The 17,279-nt window shown below is 47.3% G+C and overlaps 1 protein-coding gene across 1 annotated transcript in view; it reads right to left on the bottom strand.

Annotated features, from left to right (window-relative positions):
* dmxl2 (Dmx-like 2) overlaps nucleotides 1–17,279 on the bottom strand; it is an 83,718-nt gene that overhangs the window by 17,763 nt on the left and 48,676 nt on the right. Inside the window, 10 exon segments of the mRNA XM_045218349.1 lie at nucleotides 1,674–1,875; nucleotides 3,383–3,468; nucleotides 3,958–4,094; nucleotides 4,368–4,558; nucleotides 9,140–9,223; nucleotides 10,516–10,764; nucleotides 12,720–12,850; nucleotides 12,993–13,069; nucleotides 13,183–13,374; nucleotides 16,732–17,037. Coding sequence (XP_045074284.1) covers nucleotides 1,674–1,875; nucleotides 3,383–3,468; nucleotides 3,958–4,094; nucleotides 4,368–4,558; nucleotides 9,140–9,223; nucleotides 10,516–10,764; nucleotides 12,720–12,850; nucleotides 12,993–13,069; nucleotides 13,183–13,374; nucleotides 16,732–17,037 — 1,655 coding nt within the window.

The following is a 17,279-nucleotide window of genomic DNA, read 5'->3' as shown; positions in this document are numbered from 1 at the left end:
CAGCATGTGAAATGTATTGTCAATCAGTGTTGCTTCCTAAGTGGACAGTTTGATTTCACAGAAGTGTGATTGACTTGGAGTTACATTGTGTTGTTTAAGTGTTCCCTTTATTTTTTTGAGCAGTGTATATATACACAGTGCATTCGGAAAGTATTCAGACCCCTTGACTTTTTCCACAAATCCTCATCAATATACACACAATACCACATAATGACAAAAAACAGAAATACCTTATTTACATAAGTATTCAAACCCTTTGCTATGAGACTCGAAATTGAGCTCAGGTGCATCCTGTTTCCATTGATCATCCTTGAGATGTTTCTACAACTTGATTGGAGTCCACCTGTGGTAAATTCAATTGATTGAACATGATTTGGAAAGACACACACCAGTCTATATAATGTCCCACAGTTGACAGTTCATGTCAGAGAAAAAACCAAACCATGAGGCCGAAGGAATTGTCCGTAGTGCTCCGAGACAGGATTGTGTCAAGGCACATATCTGGGGAAGGGTACCAAAACATGTCTGCAGCATTGAAGGTCCCCAAGAACACAGTGGCTTCCATCCTTCTTAAATTGATTAAGTTTGGAACCACCAAACTTAATCCGGCCAAACTGAGCAATCGGGGGTGAAGGGCCTTGGTCAGGGAGGTGACCAAGAACCCGATGGTCACTCTGACAGAGCTCCAGAGTTCTTCTGTGGAGATGGGAGAACCTTCCAGAAGGACAACCATCTCTTCAACACTCCACCAATCAGGCCTTTATGGTAGAGTGGCCAGACAGAAGCCACTCCTCTGTAAAAGGCACATGACAGCCCGCTTGGAGTTTACCAAAAGGCACCTAAAGACTCTCAGATCATGAGAAACAAGATTTTCTGGTCTGATGAAACCAAGATTGAATTCTTTGGCCTGAATGTCAAGCGTCACGTCTGGAGGAAACCTGGCACCATCCCTACGGTGAAGCATGGTGGTGGCAGCATCATGCTATGGGGATGTTTATCAGCAGCAGGGACTGAGAGACTAGTCAGGATCGAGGAAAAGATGAATGGAGCAAAGTACAGAGAGATCTGCTCCAGAGCGCTCAGGACCTCAGACTGGGGTGAAGGTTCACCTTCCAACAGGACAACGACCCTAAGCACACAGCCAAGATAATGCAAGAGTGGCTTCGGGACAACTTTCTGAACGTCCTTGAGTGGCCCAACCAGAGCCTAGACTTGAACCCGATCAAACATCTCTAGAGACCTGAAAATAGCTGTGCAGCGACGCTCCCCATCCAACCTAACAGAGCTTGAGAGGATCTGCAGAGAAGAATGGAAGAAACTCCCAAAATACAGGTGTGCCAAGCTTGTAGCGTCATACCCAAGAAGAGTCATAGCTGTAATCGCTGCCAAAGGTGCTTCAACAAATTACTGAGTAAAGGGTCTGAATACTTATGTAAATGTCATATTTCAGTTATTGTTGTTTTTATACATTTGCAAACATTTCTGAAAACCTGTTTTTGCTATGTCATTATGAAGTATTGTGTGTAGATTGATGAGGGAAAAAACGTTTTAATCAATTTTAGAATAAGGCTGTAACGTAACAAAATGTGGAAAAAGTCAAGGGGTCTGAATACTTTCTGAAGGTATGTGTCTGTCTGTGTACTATGCATCTGTGTGTATGTAATAATACTCACTTGAAAGGTGTGTTGTCAGGCTCCAGCATGGCCTTCTGTCTCAGTATGGCGGGTCCCCCTCCTGTGCTGAGGTCAGTGGGGTAGGTGTTAATGTAGTTGGGAGGAGGACCATCAAACTTATTCATCCTCTCCTGGAGCATGGTCTCCCAGTTCTCTAGTGTCTTCAGCACAGCATTACCCAGAGGAGACGTCACCGGCAGGTCTGATGGAGGGAGGAGAGGAGGATAGGAGGAAGACAAACAGTGTTTTGGTTGTGCCGAGCGTGTGTGTGTGTGTGTGTGTGTGTGTGTGTGTGTGTGTGTGTGTTTGTTAGGGTTGAATATTTTCCCGGTATTTTACAATTGTTCCATCTCGAGAATAAATCACTTATATCCCGGGTAACCCGGAATTTCCCGCCAAAACCGGAAGTGTCATTCAAAAGCATAATAAAGTATATAAATAGGCCTATGTCTGGATTTGATTTGAGCTTTGATTGAAAATTCAAGCCGGATGCCACCTGACCCTGATGAGCCATACATTAAATATATTTGATGAGCCTTACATTAAAGACATTTAATGAGGCCAAGCCCAAAAAAGCAAAAATGATTGTGCCCTTATCCAATATGATATAGGCCACTGCACATTACACACGACAGAAAAACATAAAAGCCCATAGATGCAGCTAGCTATATGCTCTCTTGGGTAAATAAATGAAACTATATCCAGTAGGCTAATCTTTTTGAGTGTGAAGTGTATTACTGTACTGTATTATATGGACTGGAGTTCAAACCATGATAAAGCAGAATAGAACATGTGATTCTGGTGCAGCACATGCAGCCTACAAAGTTACAAGTACAGGCTAGCGAATTTAGGGCCTATTTGTATAATTAGTAGGCTGATGCATATATACCTTTCATAATATTTCCCCTAATGTTATTAGCATTACCTCCTCTTTCTCTCTCTATTGTTGCTTCATTCCTTCCTCGCTTTCAACAGTTAAATGAAATAAGTTTCGTTGTCCTTATCATCATTCTAATGACATCCTTGAATAATATAGGACTAGAAGAGATGCTGAAGGATTTCACTTCTCTTCACGAAGATTGAATGGTTATGTGTCTGAATAAATAACTGCTATAGCCTACCGCCATCGCACGTTCGCTCTTCTTTCAAACTACCCATGAGATGGTATTTAACATTCAGCCATCAAGAGTTTGCGTGCACTGGTGCACTGATTTAAAGCAACGATATTCGAGTGATAGGCTGTTTTAAAACTGCAGCTGCAATTAAAAAAATACATCTTTACAATAACAACATAAGGTGACCCCCGAAAGCCAGATGGAGATGGGTAAAGTAGACGCACATTCGGTTTTATATTACTGTAGCAGAGACCATGCTGCAGCAAATGCAGGCCTACCTGTCACAAAAAAAAGTTAACATGATGAGATGATAGGTCTACATGCATTGTGAAATGCGCTCCATATTGAGATGGGCTGTCTGTCCCCACCCTGAGCGTTGATGATTCATCATGCAGAGGCCGTAGAGAAGCCAGATTTAGACATCTTATATAATTTAACAGTTCCATTTCACGCCATGCTGTTCATATAAATAATTTATTATAATTTACTGGTTTCTTGCAGTTATTTATCCCGGGAAAAGGGAGTGGTTTTGGGCGGTAAATCCCGGTAACCGGGTTCCCGCCATTCAACCCTAGTGTGTGTGGGTGGGTGTACCTATGAAGTCCAGTCCAGTGAGAGGGAGGAAGGTCTTGACGTTATGTAGAGCCAGTTTCACCATGACCAGACGGATCAGAGACCAACTACACACAGAGAGAGAGACAGAGAGAGAGAGACAGAGAGAGAGACAGAGAGAGAGACAGAGAGAGAGACAGAGAGAGACAGAGAGAGAGACAGAGAGAGAGAGAGAGAGAGAGAGAGAGAGAGAGAGAGAGAGGGACAGAGAGAGAGAGAGAGAGAGAGAGAGAGAGAGAGAGAGAGAGAGAGAGAGACAGAGAGAGACAGAGAGAGACAGAGAGAGAGAGAGAGAGAGAGAGAGAGAGAGAGAGAGAGAGAGAGAGAGAGAGAGAGAGAGAGAGAGAGAGACAGAGACAGAGACAGAGAGAGAGACAGAGACAGAGACAGAGACAGAGAGAGAGAGCATACCATGACATTACAGGTAACATGCTAGGGTGTTGAATCTTAGTAGAAAATACTCTGAACAATCAGTGCTCCATGGCCCAACACAAAGGGCTGTCCACAGCTGAACTCAACTTAGATGTCAAACAGGAAATGCCACAATGATGACACACCTGTATGAGTTGGGGTCAGAGTGTTCAGTCATCTGTGTGTCAGAGAGGAAGGCATCATCATCATCGTCGTCGTCATCCTCCGCTCCGCTCTCATCCGAGTCATACAGAGCTCCACTGTCCGATAGGGGCAGGAAGGGCTGGGGGGAGAGAGGGAGGAGGAGAGAGAGGGAGGTGGAAGAGAGAGGGGGGAAGAAAGAGGCAGAGAGAGAGAGAAAGGGGGCAAAGAGAGAGAGGGAGAGAGAGATGGAGAGAGAGAGAGAGAGAGAGAGAGAGAGAGAGAGGAGAGAGAGAGCTTATTTGTTTTTGTTCTACTTTGATGTTTTAATGACTGTATGTACCAACAAATGGTTTGTCAGTGAGCGTATGTATACAGTGATGTTGTGCGGAGCAGGAGCTGCATCATGCCTTACTTTGGCCACAAAGTAGTCCCACATGCTGAGCTCTGGAGGAATGAACTTCTCCCTGTATGCAGGTCTCTCTGCAGGGACGGGAGGGGGGGTGGCAGGGACCTCCTTTACTGGACGACCAGGAACCAGCATCCTCATATTAAACCTCCGTCTGAGTCTGTCCACATCCTCTGCCGGGGGAGGGGCCGGCACGGCTAGGGGAGGGGATGGTGGGTGTGGGAGAGGAGGAGGTGGAGAGATTGTTAGTACATTGCAGTTTTTTTATAGAAACATTTTTCCATGACTGCTGCCTTGTAAGAGATGAAGAGGAGTTGATCACTCATCATCGTCTTCATCACCTCGTAGAGCCCAGGAGAGGTTCGGGGGTACAGGAGGAAGGCACAGCACCAGGGTTTAGGCTCAATTTCATTTCAATTCAGGAAATACACTGAATTGACTGAATTGATTACTGACTCCAGCAACCCTGCACAGCATTTGTGTTAGCATTAGGGCCCATCGTCTTCCTGGTCAGGTCACATGGTTATGGTAAACTCTGGGCTCAAGACATGGAGAGACACAGAAACACACACAGAGGAGAGTGGACACGACAGATACAGGACACACACGGTTTTACACAAACCTGGACCGTTATCCTGAGTGACTATCTCTGGAACCACTGAGACAAGAGACAAATGAATACAACAGCGTAAGACACACACACACGACACACAAACACGAACGTACATCACACACACACACACACACACACACAAGACACACAAACACGAACGTACAACACACACACACACGTCAGACTACAAGACACAATACAGTCAAGATGATCACAATACCTCATAATACTATATCACTGTGAGACAAGACAAGGAGGACGGTTGTGAATGGTTATACGGCCAGAGGTTTCTAATAATATTCTGTCTGCTGGTTGAAAGGCTTCTGAGGGGCAGACAAGGTAGCACACCTTTTTACAGAGTTGATTCTTATCAACTACTTGGCATTTTGAAATAAAGCCTACTTCTCTCAACTCTTCTTATCTACCAATCTCTCTCCTCCTCTGTTCTATCCTCTCTCACATCCTCTCCTCTACCAGCCTCTCTTCCTCCTCTCCTCTCCTCTCCTCTCCTCTACCAGCCTCTCTTCCTCCTCTCCTCTCCTCTACCAGCCTCTCTTCCTCCTCTCCTCTCCTCTACCAGCCTCTCTTCCTCCTCTCCTCTCCTCTACCAGCCTCTCTTCCTCCTCTCCTCTACCAGCCTCTCTTCCTCCTCTCCTCTCCTCTACCAGCCTCTCTTCCTCCTCTCCTCTACCAGCCTCTCTTCCTCCTCTCCTCTCCTCTACCAGCCTCTCTTCCTCCTTTCCTCTCCCAGCCTCTCCTCTCCTCTACCAGCCTCTCTTCCTCCTCTCCTCTACCAGCCTCTCTTCCTCCTCTCCTCTCCTCTACCAGCCTCTCTTCCTCCTTTCCTCTCCCAGCCTCTCTTCCTCCTCTCCTCTCCTCTACCAGCCTCTCTTCCTCCTCTCCTCTCCTCTACCAGCCTCTCTTCCTCCTCTCCTCTCCTCTACCAGCCTCTCTTCCTCCTCTCCTCTCCTCTACCAGCCTCTCTTCCTCCTCTCCTTTCCTCTCCCAGCCTCTCTTCCTCCTCTCCTCTCCTCTACCAGCCTCTCTTCCTCCTCTCCTCTCCTCTACCAGCCTCCCTTCCTCCTCTCCTCTCCTCTACCAGCCTCTCTTCCTCCTCTCCTCTACCAGCCTCTCTTCCTCCTTTCCTCTCCCAGCCTCTCTTCCTCCTCTCCTCTCCTCTACCAGCCTCTCTTCCTCCTCTCCTCTCCTCTACCAGCCTCTCTTCCTCCTCTCCTCTACCAGCCTCTCTTCCTCCTCTCCTCTACCAGCCTCTCTTCCTCCTCTCCTCTCCCAGACTCTCTTCCTCCTCTCCTCTCCCAGCCTCTCTTCCTCCTCTCCTCTACCAGCCTCTCTCCTCCTCTCCTCTCCTCTACTAGCCTCTCTTCCGCCTCTCCTCTACCAGCCTCTCTTCCTCCTCTCCTCTACCAGCCTCTCTTCCTCCTCTCCCAGCCTCTCTTCTTCCTCTCCTCTCCTCTCCCAGCCTCTCTTCCTCCTCTCTCCTCTCCTCTCCCAGCCTCTCTTCCTCCCTCCTCTCCTCTACCAGCCTCTCTTCCTCCTCTCCTCTACCAGCCTCTCTTCCTCCTCTCCTCTCCCAGCCTCTCTTCCTCCTCTCCTCTCCTCTCCCAGCCTCCTCTCCTCTCCTCTACCAGCCTCTCTTCCTCCTCTCCTCTCCTCTCCTCTACCAGCCTCTCTTCCTCCTCTCCTCTCCTCTACCAGCCTCTCTTCCTCCTCTCCTCTCCTCTACCAGCCTCTCTTCCTCCTCTCCTCTCCTCTCCTCTACCAGCCTCTCTTCCTCCTCTCCTCTCCTCTACCAGCCTCTCTTCCTCCTCTCCTCTACCAGCCTCTCTTCTTCCTCTCCTCTACCAGCCTCTTCCTCTTCTCCTCTCCTCTCCTCTACCAGCCTCTCCTCTCCTCTACCAGCCTCTCTTCCTCCTCTCCTCTCCTCTATCAGTCTCTCTTCTCTTCTCCCCTCCACACTTCTCCACTCCTCCCCCTTTCACCCACATCCTGAAAGAACACTTGGCTTCAAAGAAAAGTCTAAATGTGAACACAAAAGCATATCTATCTATTTGACACAATCTACTAATAATGTCTGATCACTGCAGGTTGTTTCCAAAATAGTATTCAGAAGCACTAACGTTCAGAATTTGTTTTTTGTCTACCACCACATCTAGTGAATAATAATAAATATGTTGAAGCACACAAACTATTTCAAGGCACCCAACTACAATACCACAATCACATGCTAATGGAGGGAACAACACAGTTACTATAGTACACCATCCCGGTTACTCCTGCTCCACACTAGATCACCCAGGCAGTGGAGGCTGGTGAGAGGAGGACGACTCATAATAATGGCTGGAATGGAGTTAATGGAATCAAACACATAGGAACCATTAATTCTGATCCAAACATTACTATAGAGCCCAGTTAGTGTACCTGGTTTAGCCTTAGTTAAGGCAGACCTATAGCCCAGTTAATGTACCTGGTTTAGCCTTAGTTAAGGCAGACCTATAGCCCAGTGAGTGTACCTGGTTTAGCCTTAGTTAAGGCAGACCTATAGCCCAGTTAGTGTACCTGGTTTAGCCTTAGTTAAGGCAGACCTATAGCCCAGTTAGTATACCTGGTTTAGACTTAGTTAAGGCAGACCTATAGCCCAGTTAGTGTACCTGGTTTAGCCTTAGTTAAGGCAGACCTATAGCCCAGTTAGTGTACCTGGTTTACCCTTAGTTAAGGCAGACCTATAGCCCAGTTAGTGTACCTGGGTTAGCCTTAGTTAAGGCAGACCTATAGCCCAGTTAGTGTACCTGGTTTAGCCTTAGTTAAGGCAGACCTATAGCCCAGTTAGTGTACGTGGTTTAGCCTTACTTAAGGCAGACCTATAGCCCAGTTAGTATACCTGGTTTAGACTTAGTTAAGGCAGACCTATAGCCCAGTTAGTGTACCTGGTTTAGCCTTAGTTAAGGCAGACCTATAGCCCAGTGAGTTTACCTGGTTTAGCCTTAGTTAAGGCAGACCTATAGCGCAGTGAGTTTACCTGGTTTAGCCTTAGTTAAGGCAGACCTATAGCCCAGTGAGTTTACCTGGTTTAGCCTTAGTTAAGGCAGACCTATAGCCCAGTGAGTTTACATGGTTTACCCTTAGTTAAGGCAGACCTATAGCCCAGTTAGTGTACCTGGTTTAGCCTTAGTTAAGGCAGACCTATAGCCCAGTGAGTTTACCTGGTTTAGCCTTAGTTCCTCTAAGTGCACAATATTACCAACTATTTAAATAAAATATTTAAAGGCACCTAACAACAATACCACAATCACATCCTAACTACCATAATAAAGGTGTAATACCACGTTTACTATGTATCCACCTTAGTTACAGCCCAGTTAGTGTACCTGGTTTAGCCTTAGTTAAGGCAGACCTATAGCCCAGTGAGTTTACCTGGTTTAGCCTTAGTTAAGGCAGACCTATAGCCCAGGTAGTGTACCTGGTTTAGCCTTAGTTAAGGCAGACCTATAGCCCAGTGAGTTTACCTGGTTTAGCCTTAGTTAAGGCAGACCTATAGCCCAGTGAGTTTACCTGGTTTAGCCTTAGTTAAGGCAGACCTATAGCCCAGTGAGTTTACCTGGTTTAGCTTTAGTTAAGGCAGACCTATAGCCCAGTGAGTTTACCTGGTTTAGCCTTAGTTAAGGCAGACCTATAGCCCAGTGAGTTTACATGGTTTACCCTTAGTTAAGGCAGACCTATAGCCCAGTGAGTGTACCTGGTTCAGCTTTAGTTAACCCAGGCCTGAAGCACAGTGAGTACCTGGTTAAACCTTACAGTGCATTTCCACATAACACAATGGGGGCGATGAAACAACGATGCCCCATTCATTTTCAATGTAGGGAAGTGAAGTGGGCGGGGGGACCGTTGGGCCAGGGAGCATGAACAGGGCAGGAATAAAGTTGGAGAAAGCTGAACTTTATGCAAATACTCTGCAATATACCAACGCTATTGACCAATCGAAGTTCACTATAGCTTCCACCCCCTACTGGATTGGCTGTTGATACCTAGCACTACCTAACGTGCTTGCTAGCACCCACATGAGGACGAAGCTAGCACGGCAACCCACATTTTCGTGTTAAGTGGAAATGCACTGTTAGTTAACCCAGGCCTAAAGCACAGTGAGTACCTGATTTAGCCTTAGTCCCTGAGTCAGGTTCAGAGGTCACTGACGATGACGAGTCCGTTCTAGCTTTACCTGCTGCTGCTGCTGCTATGGTGACAGACAGACAGACAGACAGGGATGACACAATGAGATGAGAAGAAAAACACACACACCTGCACACACACCTGCACACACACCTGCACACACACACACCTGCACACACACACACAAACCTGCACACACACACACAAAACCTGCACACACACACACACACACACACAAAACCCCTGCACACACACACACCCCTGCACACACACACACACACACACACCCCTGCACACACACACACACACCTGCACACACACACACACACACACCTGCACACACACACACACACACCTGCACACACACACACACACACACACACACACACCACACCTGCACACACACACCCCTGCACACCTGCACACACACACCCCCACACACACACACACACACACCCCTGCACACACACACACACTGCACACCCTGCACACACACACACCCCTGCACACACACACACACCCCCTGCACACACACACACCCCTGCACACACACACACACCCCTGCACACACACACACACCCCCTGCACACACACACACCCCTGCACACACACACACACACACACACACACACACACACACACACACACACACACACACACACACCTGCACACACACACACAACCATGAAGTTTTAATGAATAGTATCCCTGCAGAAAAGACTAGCTAACTTTCTGAGGCACACACACAGTGGGGAAAACCACATCAGCTGCATTTACTGCACTGCAATACAGCTTCAGCACCGCAAATTACCACGACAAGAACTCACTCTGCAAAACCAACTCTGTAGTCTATCACTGCACCCCAGCACTGCAAACCCACTGGAACTATGCTACTCACAGCTGGGTGCTGCTGTGTCCCCTGTATCAGTGTGGGGGGGCTGGGTGACACTGGGGGTGGAGGTAGGACCCTGCTCAGGACTACCTGCCTCAAAATCAGCTGGCACAGTGGAGAGGGGAGTGGGGAGAGGGAAGGATGAGTTATGTATACCTGAATAGACATGGGAGGGAGGAGGGGCTTGCATCTGATCTCACAGCCTCAGGCATGAGTGGAAAAAAGGGGGGTGACACGAGGGAGAGAGGGGGAGTAGAGAAGAGAGTGAGAGAGAGAGGTCAAGGTAAAAGGTCAAGTAGAATGTTACAACAGGGGACAGAGAGGACAGTGGAGAGAGATGAGGGGAGACAGAAAACAGAGGATAGAACACAAAGGATAAACGAAGGGGTAGAGGAGAGAGGTAGAGAGAGAGAGGTAGAGAGAGTAGCTCTGGGGTTACAAGCCGAGGGGTCTACTAAGTTTACCTGGAGTGACCTCGGCGTTCCGTTTGGGTTTGATTATGATTTTAGCCCCGCCCCCAAACACGGCCGCCCACATCTTGTTGCTGAGGGGGTGAGCGGCGAGGCGGAACAGCTCGTTGCCAGCGTGCGTGCCCAGCCCGTGGATGAGCAGGGACAGGTAAACCGCCACCACCGCCTCACACAGCAACACGTTGAGCTTGGGCTGGTCCTCACTCTGGGCTGACTGGACCAGAGCAATCAGAGAGGACACACCTAGAGGAGGGGGGAGAGAGAAAGACAAAAACAGAGAAAGGGGAGAGAGAGATGGAGAAGACAGAGAGAGAGAGAGAGAGATGGAGAAGAGAGAGAGATGGGGAGGACAGAGAGAGAGCGAGAGAGAGGTAGAGAGAGATGGAGAAGACAGAGAGAGAGAGATGGGGAGGACAGAAAGAGAGCGAGAGAGAGGTGGAGAGAGAGATGGGGAGGACAGAGAGAGAGAGCGAGAGAGAGGTAGAGAGAGGAGAGAGAGATGGGAGGACAGAGAGAGAGAGGTAGAGAGAGGAGAGAGAGATGGGAGGACAGAGAGAGAGAGCGAGAGAGAGGTAGAGAGAGGAGAGAGAGAGATGGAGAAGACAGAGAGAGAGCGAGAGAGAGGTAGAGAGAGGAGAGAGAGAGATGGGAGGACAGAGAGAGAGCGAGAGAGAGGTTGAGAGAGGAGAGAGAGATGGGGAGGACAGAGAGAGAGCGGTAGAGAGAGGAGAGAGAGAGATGGGAGGACAGAGAGAGAGCGAGAGAGAGGTAGAGAGAGGAGAGAGAGAGATGGGAGGACAGAGAGAGAGAGCGAGAAAGAGGTAGAGAGAGGAGAGAGCGATGGGGAGGACAGAGAGCGCGAGAGAGAGGTAGAGAGAAGAGAGAGATGGGGAAGACAGAGTGAAAGAGCGAGAGAGAGGTAGAGAGAGGAGAGAGAGAGATGGGGAAGACAGAGAGAAAGAGCGAGAGAGAGGTAGAGAGAGGAGAGAGAGATGGGGAAGACAGAGAGAGAGAGCAAGAGAGAGGTAGAGAGAGAGATGGGGAAGACAGAGAGAGGTAGAGAGAGGAGAGAGGGAGATGGGGAGGACATAGAGCAAGAGCGAGAGAGAGAGATGTGGAGGACAGAGAGCAAGAGCGAGAGAGAGAGAGATGGGGAGGACAGAGAGAGAGTGAGAGAGAGAGAGAGAGAGTGAGAGAGAGCGGTAGAGCAAGAGAGAGAGAGAGAGAGAGAGGGAGAGAGAGAGAGAGGGAGCGAGAGAGAGAGGGAGAGAGAGAGGACAGGTAGAGAGAGGTAGAGAGAGGAGAGCGAGAGAGGTAGAGAGAGGAGAGCGAGAGAGGTAGAGAGAGGAGAGCGAGAGAGGTAGAGAGAGGAGAGCGAGAGAGGTAGAGAGATAGAGGTAGAATAGACAGAGAGACATTCATATAATACGTTTGAATTAATTACATTTTACAGAACACACTCCTGATTTGTAAAATGAAGGCTTTAATAAATATAGTGTCTTTGCACAACACAGAACAGCATTGGACTGATCTAATGATATTATCGTGATATTATTAGGAGTTATGTATTGCAGAAACGCATTAGACTTGTGCTGTAATAAGATTCCCGCTACATATTAACAGTGGAGAGATGGCGTGACACATCCATCCATCCCCACATCTCCTTCTGTTTTATTCCCCACAGGCTACAGAGCTCTAATTACTGACTACCATCTGTTTCTCTCTCTCTGTCTCTCTGTTAGTCGTCTCTCTGTCAGTCGTCTCTGTCTCTCTCTGCATCTCTCTCTCTGTCAGTCCTCTCTGTATCTCTCTCTCTGTCAGTCCTCCATCTCTGTGTTTCTCTCTCTCTCTCTATCAGTCCTCTCTCACTGCCTGCTCTCTCAATTCAATTATCTTTGTTCTCTCTCTTTCTGTCCTTTCTCTCTCTCTCGCTCACTCTCTCTCGCTCTCGCTCTTATGCTCTCTCTCTCACGCTCTCTCTCTCACGCTCTCTCTCTCACGCTCTCTCTCTCTCACGCTCTCCCTCCCCTTCCCCTACCTCTTGAGAGATTCAGCAAACATAGCAGTCATGTTGTCCATTCGGCTGTCTGCTCAGACAATGGTTAGATAGACATTAATTTACTGTGACTGGCAGAGCTGTGTGTGTGTGTGTGTGTGTGTGTGTGTGTGTGTGTGTGTGTGTGTGTGTGTGTGTGTACCTGGCCACTGCGCTGGGGCAGAGGTGGGTGTAGCATGCTCCTCTATGCTCTCGGTGCGTAACCGTCTCCTCTCACTCAGCAGTAGACCTTGGTACACCATCCCTGTAAACTGATTGGCCTCTGCCTGGCTGCTGCAAGGCACCATGGGAAAGAGCAAAGGCAGGATCAGACAGTCATTCAAATTAATCTCAACTGGAAATGGCAGTATGAACTCAAACTATAGGTCATCAAAACGTGTGTGTGTGTGTGTGTGTGTGTGTGTTGTGTGTGTACCTGTAGCTATGGCTGTCACACAGGGCTTGATAGATGCAGGCAGACAGAGAGGCAGCCAGGGTGTGTAGAAGGTTAACCTGGAGAGGAGAGAGAGACATACATTACACTCATCTCAATCATGGAGGCACAAACATACAGCATCCTGCTGGCAAAGTCCCCCCCCCACACACAGACACTGAACCATACATACCCTGTCGTCCATGAGTTCAGGGTGTGGCGGCAGCTCCATATGTGTGATGGTGTGGAGGATGTCATGGATGTGGTTGCTGAGGTGGAGGACAGGGTTGGAGATCACCGTCTTGGTGGTGGCGATACTGGCTGAGAGGAGGGGGAGGGTGGTGGGGAGGGGCAGGGGGGACTGGAGCTGTTTTACTGTAGTCTCCTGGAGGAGGAGAAAAAAAGAAGAACAGCAAGAATATATCAGAGGTTATACGGAGAGAGAGAGGGAGAGAGAGAGAGGGAGAGGGAGACAGAGACAGAGAGAGAGAGAGAGAGTGAGAGAAAGAGAGGTGAGAGCGAGAGCGAGAGAGATATATATACAGTGGGGAAAAAAAGTATTTAGTCAGCCACCAATTGTGCAAGTTCTCCCACTTAAAAAGATGAGAGAGGCCTGTAATTTTCATCATAGGTACACGTCAACTATGACAGACAAATTGAGAAAAACAATTCCAGAAAATCACATTGTAGGATTTTTAATGAATTTTTGCAAATTATGGTGGAAAAAGTATTTGGTCACCTACAAAAAGCAAGATTTCTGGCTCTCACAGACCTGTAACTTCTTCTTTAAGAGGCTCCTCTGTCCTCCACTCGTTACCTGTATTAATGGCACCTGTTTGAACTTGTTATCAGTATAAAGACACCTGTCCACTCTCACCTCCTCCACTTGCAAACCAAAGAGCTGTCAAAGGACACCAGAAACAAAATTGTAGACCTTCACCAGGCTGGGAAGACTGAATCTGCAATAGGTAAGCAGCTTGGTTTGAAGAAATCAACTGTGGGAGCAATTATTAAGAAATGGAAGACATACAAGACCACTGATAATCTCCCTCGATCTGGGGCTCCACGCAAGATCTCACCCCGTGGGGTCAAAATGATCACAAGAACGGTGAGCAAAAATCCCAGGACCACACGGGGGGACCTAGTGAATGACCTGCAGAGAGCTGGAACCAAAGTAACGAAGCCTACCATCAGTAACACACTACGCCGCCAGGGACTCAAATCCTGCAGTGCAAGACGTGTCCCCCTGCTTAAGCCAGTACAAGTCCAGGCCCGTCTGAAGTTTGCTAGAGTGCATTTGGATGATCCAGAAGAGGATTGGGAGAATGTCATATGGTCAGATGAAACCAAAATATAACTTTTTGGTAAAAACTCAACTCGTCGTGTTTGGAGGACAAAGAATGCTGAGCTGCATCCAAAGAACACCATACCTACTGTGAAGCATAGGGGTGGAAACATCATGCTTTGGGGCTGTTTTTCTGCAAAGGGACCAGGACGACTGATCCGTGTAAAGGAAAGAATGAATGGGGCCATGTATCATGAGATTTTGAGTGAAAACCTCCTTCCATCAGCATGGCATTGAAGATGAAACGTGGCTGGGTCTTTCAGCATGACAATGATCCCAAACACACCGCCCGGGCAACGAAGGAGTGGCTTCGTAAGAAGCATTTCAAGGTCCTGGAGTGGCCTAGCCAGTCTCCAGATCTCAACCCCATAGAAAATCTTTGGAGGGAGTTGAAAGTCCGTGTTGCCCAGCGACAGCCCCAAAACATCACTGCTCTAGAGGAGATCTGCATGGAGGAATGGGCCAAAATACCAGCAACAGTGTGTGTAAACCTTGTGAAGACTTACAGAAAACGTTTGACCTGTGTCATTGCCAACAAAGGGTATATTACAAAGTATTGAGAAACTTTTGTTATTGACCAAATACTTATTTTCCACAATAATTTGCTAATAAATTCATTAAAATTCCTACAATGTGATTTTCTGGAATTGTTTTTCTCATTTTGTCTGTCATAGTTGACGTGTACCTATGATGAAAATTACAGGCCTCTCTCATCTTTTTAAGTGGGAGAACTTGCACAATTGGTGGCTGACTAAATACTTTTTTCCCCCACTTGTATATATATATATATATATAAAACGAATTGGCGAGGGCACTAGAACAGTCTGCAGCACCCGGCCTCACCCTACTAGAATCTGAAGTCAAATGTCTTCTGTTTGCTGATGATCTGGTGCTTCTGTCACCAACCAAGGAGGGCCTACAGCAGCACCTAGATCTTCTGCACAGATTCTGTCAGAACTGGGCCCTGACAGTAAATCTCAGTAAGACTAAAATAATGGTGTTCCAAAAAAGGTCCAGTTGCCAGGACCACAAATACAAATTCCATCTAGACACCGTTGCCCTATAGCACACAAAAAACTATACATACCTCGGCCTAAACATCAGCACCACAGGTAACTTCCACAAAGCTGTGAACGATCTGAGAGACAAGGCAAGAAGGGCCTTCTATGCCATCAAAAGGAACATAAAATTTGACATACCAATTAGGATCTGGCTAAAAATACTTGAATCAGTTATAGAACCCATTGCCCTTTATGGTTCTGAGGTCTGGGGTCCGCTCACCAACCAAGAATTCACAAAATGGGACAAACACCAAATTGAGCCTCTGCATGCAGAATTCTGCAAAAACATCCTCCGTGTACAACGTAAAACACCAAATAATGCATGCAGAGCAGAATTAGGCCAATACCCGCTAATTATCAAAATCCAGAAAAGAGCCATTAAATTCTATAACCACTTAAAAGGAAGCGATTCCCAAACCTTCCATAACAAAGCCATCACCTACAGAGAGATGAACTTGGAGAAGAGTACCCTAAGTAAGCTTGTCCTGGGGCTCTGTTCACAAACACAAACAGACCCCACACAGCCCCAGGACAACAACAACACAACTAGACCCAACCAAATCATGAGAAAACAAAAAGAGAATTACTTGACACATTGGAAAGAACAAACTAGAATGCTATTTGGCCCTAAACAGAGAGTACACAGTGGCAGAATACCTTCTCAAGAGAAGACAGGCTATGTGCACACTGCCCACAAAATGAGGTGGAAACTGAGCTGCACTTCCTAACCTCCTGCCATACCTCCTCCATTTATGACCATATTAGAGACACATATTTCCCTCAGATTACAGCGATCCACAAAGAATTCGAAAACAAACCCAATTTTGATAAACTCCCTTATCTACTGGGTGAAAAACCACAGTGTGCCATCACAGCTGCAATATTTGTGACCTGTTGCCACAAGAAAAGGGCAACCAGTGAAGAACAAGCACGATTGTAAATACAACCCATAGTTATGTTTATTTATTTTCCCATTTGTACTTTAACTATTTGCACATTGTTACAACACTGTATATATACATAATATGACATTTGAAATGTATTTTTTCTTTTGAAACTTCTGAGTGTAATGTTTACTGTTAATATTTATTGTTTATTTCACTTTTGTTTACTATCTACTTCACTTGCTTTGGCAATGTTAACACATGTTTCCCATGCCAATAAAGCCCTTACATTGAAATTGAATTGAATTGAATTGAGAGAGGAGAGAGAGACAGAGAGAGACAGAGAGAGGAGAGGGAGTGAGACGGAGAGAGAGAGAGCGAGACAGAGAGAGAGAGGAGAGAGCATGTATCTGACCTGTGTGTGTGTGTGTGTGTGTGTCTTCAGCACCTACCTGTTGGCTCTCCTGGAGCAGGAAGATGAGCTCCATGCGTACAGAGGTGACCCCCCCTCCCTTGGCCCCGTGTAGGCTGCAGTAGGACAGGAAGACCCGGAGCAGAGCCTGGTTCTTCCTCAGCCACGCCTTCCTCCTCTCAGCATGAAGCTGCTTGGCCGCAAGACGCCTGCGCTCCATCTGGTGGCGCTCATACGCCCCCGTCTCTGTACCCCCGCCACCCCCCAGGGACTCCTCAAACACGTCCTCTACTCCTCCTCCATCCTCCCATCTCTCCACCTCCTGGCTCTCCTCCTTCCCCAACACCTGAAGAAGAGAAAAGGATAGCGGGTTTTATTAAGGTAAGATCTTTAAGATGTTTATGGTAGCAGTAGCAGTTAAAGTAAATACAGTTTTCAATTCAACTCAATGCACTTCTGGTATAGTATGGCTGATGAGGAGTTGGTGGTTAGGCTCTAGTAGGTGTCATGGTTGGGGTCAATTACATTTAAATCCAGTCAATTCAGGAAGTAAACTGACATTTTGGGAAAGTTACCAGAAATGTGCAA

The sequence above is a fragment of the Coregonus clupeaformis genome, unplaced genomic scaffold (assembly GCF_020615455.1).
Source record: "Coregonus clupeaformis isolate EN_2021a unplaced genomic scaffold, ASM2061545v1 scaf1518, whole genome shotgun sequence".
Taxonomy (NCBI): domain Eukaryota; kingdom Metazoa; phylum Chordata; class Actinopteri; order Salmoniformes; family Salmonidae; genus Coregonus; species Coregonus clupeaformis.
This window is presented reverse-complemented; position numbering and strand designations above follow the sequence as displayed.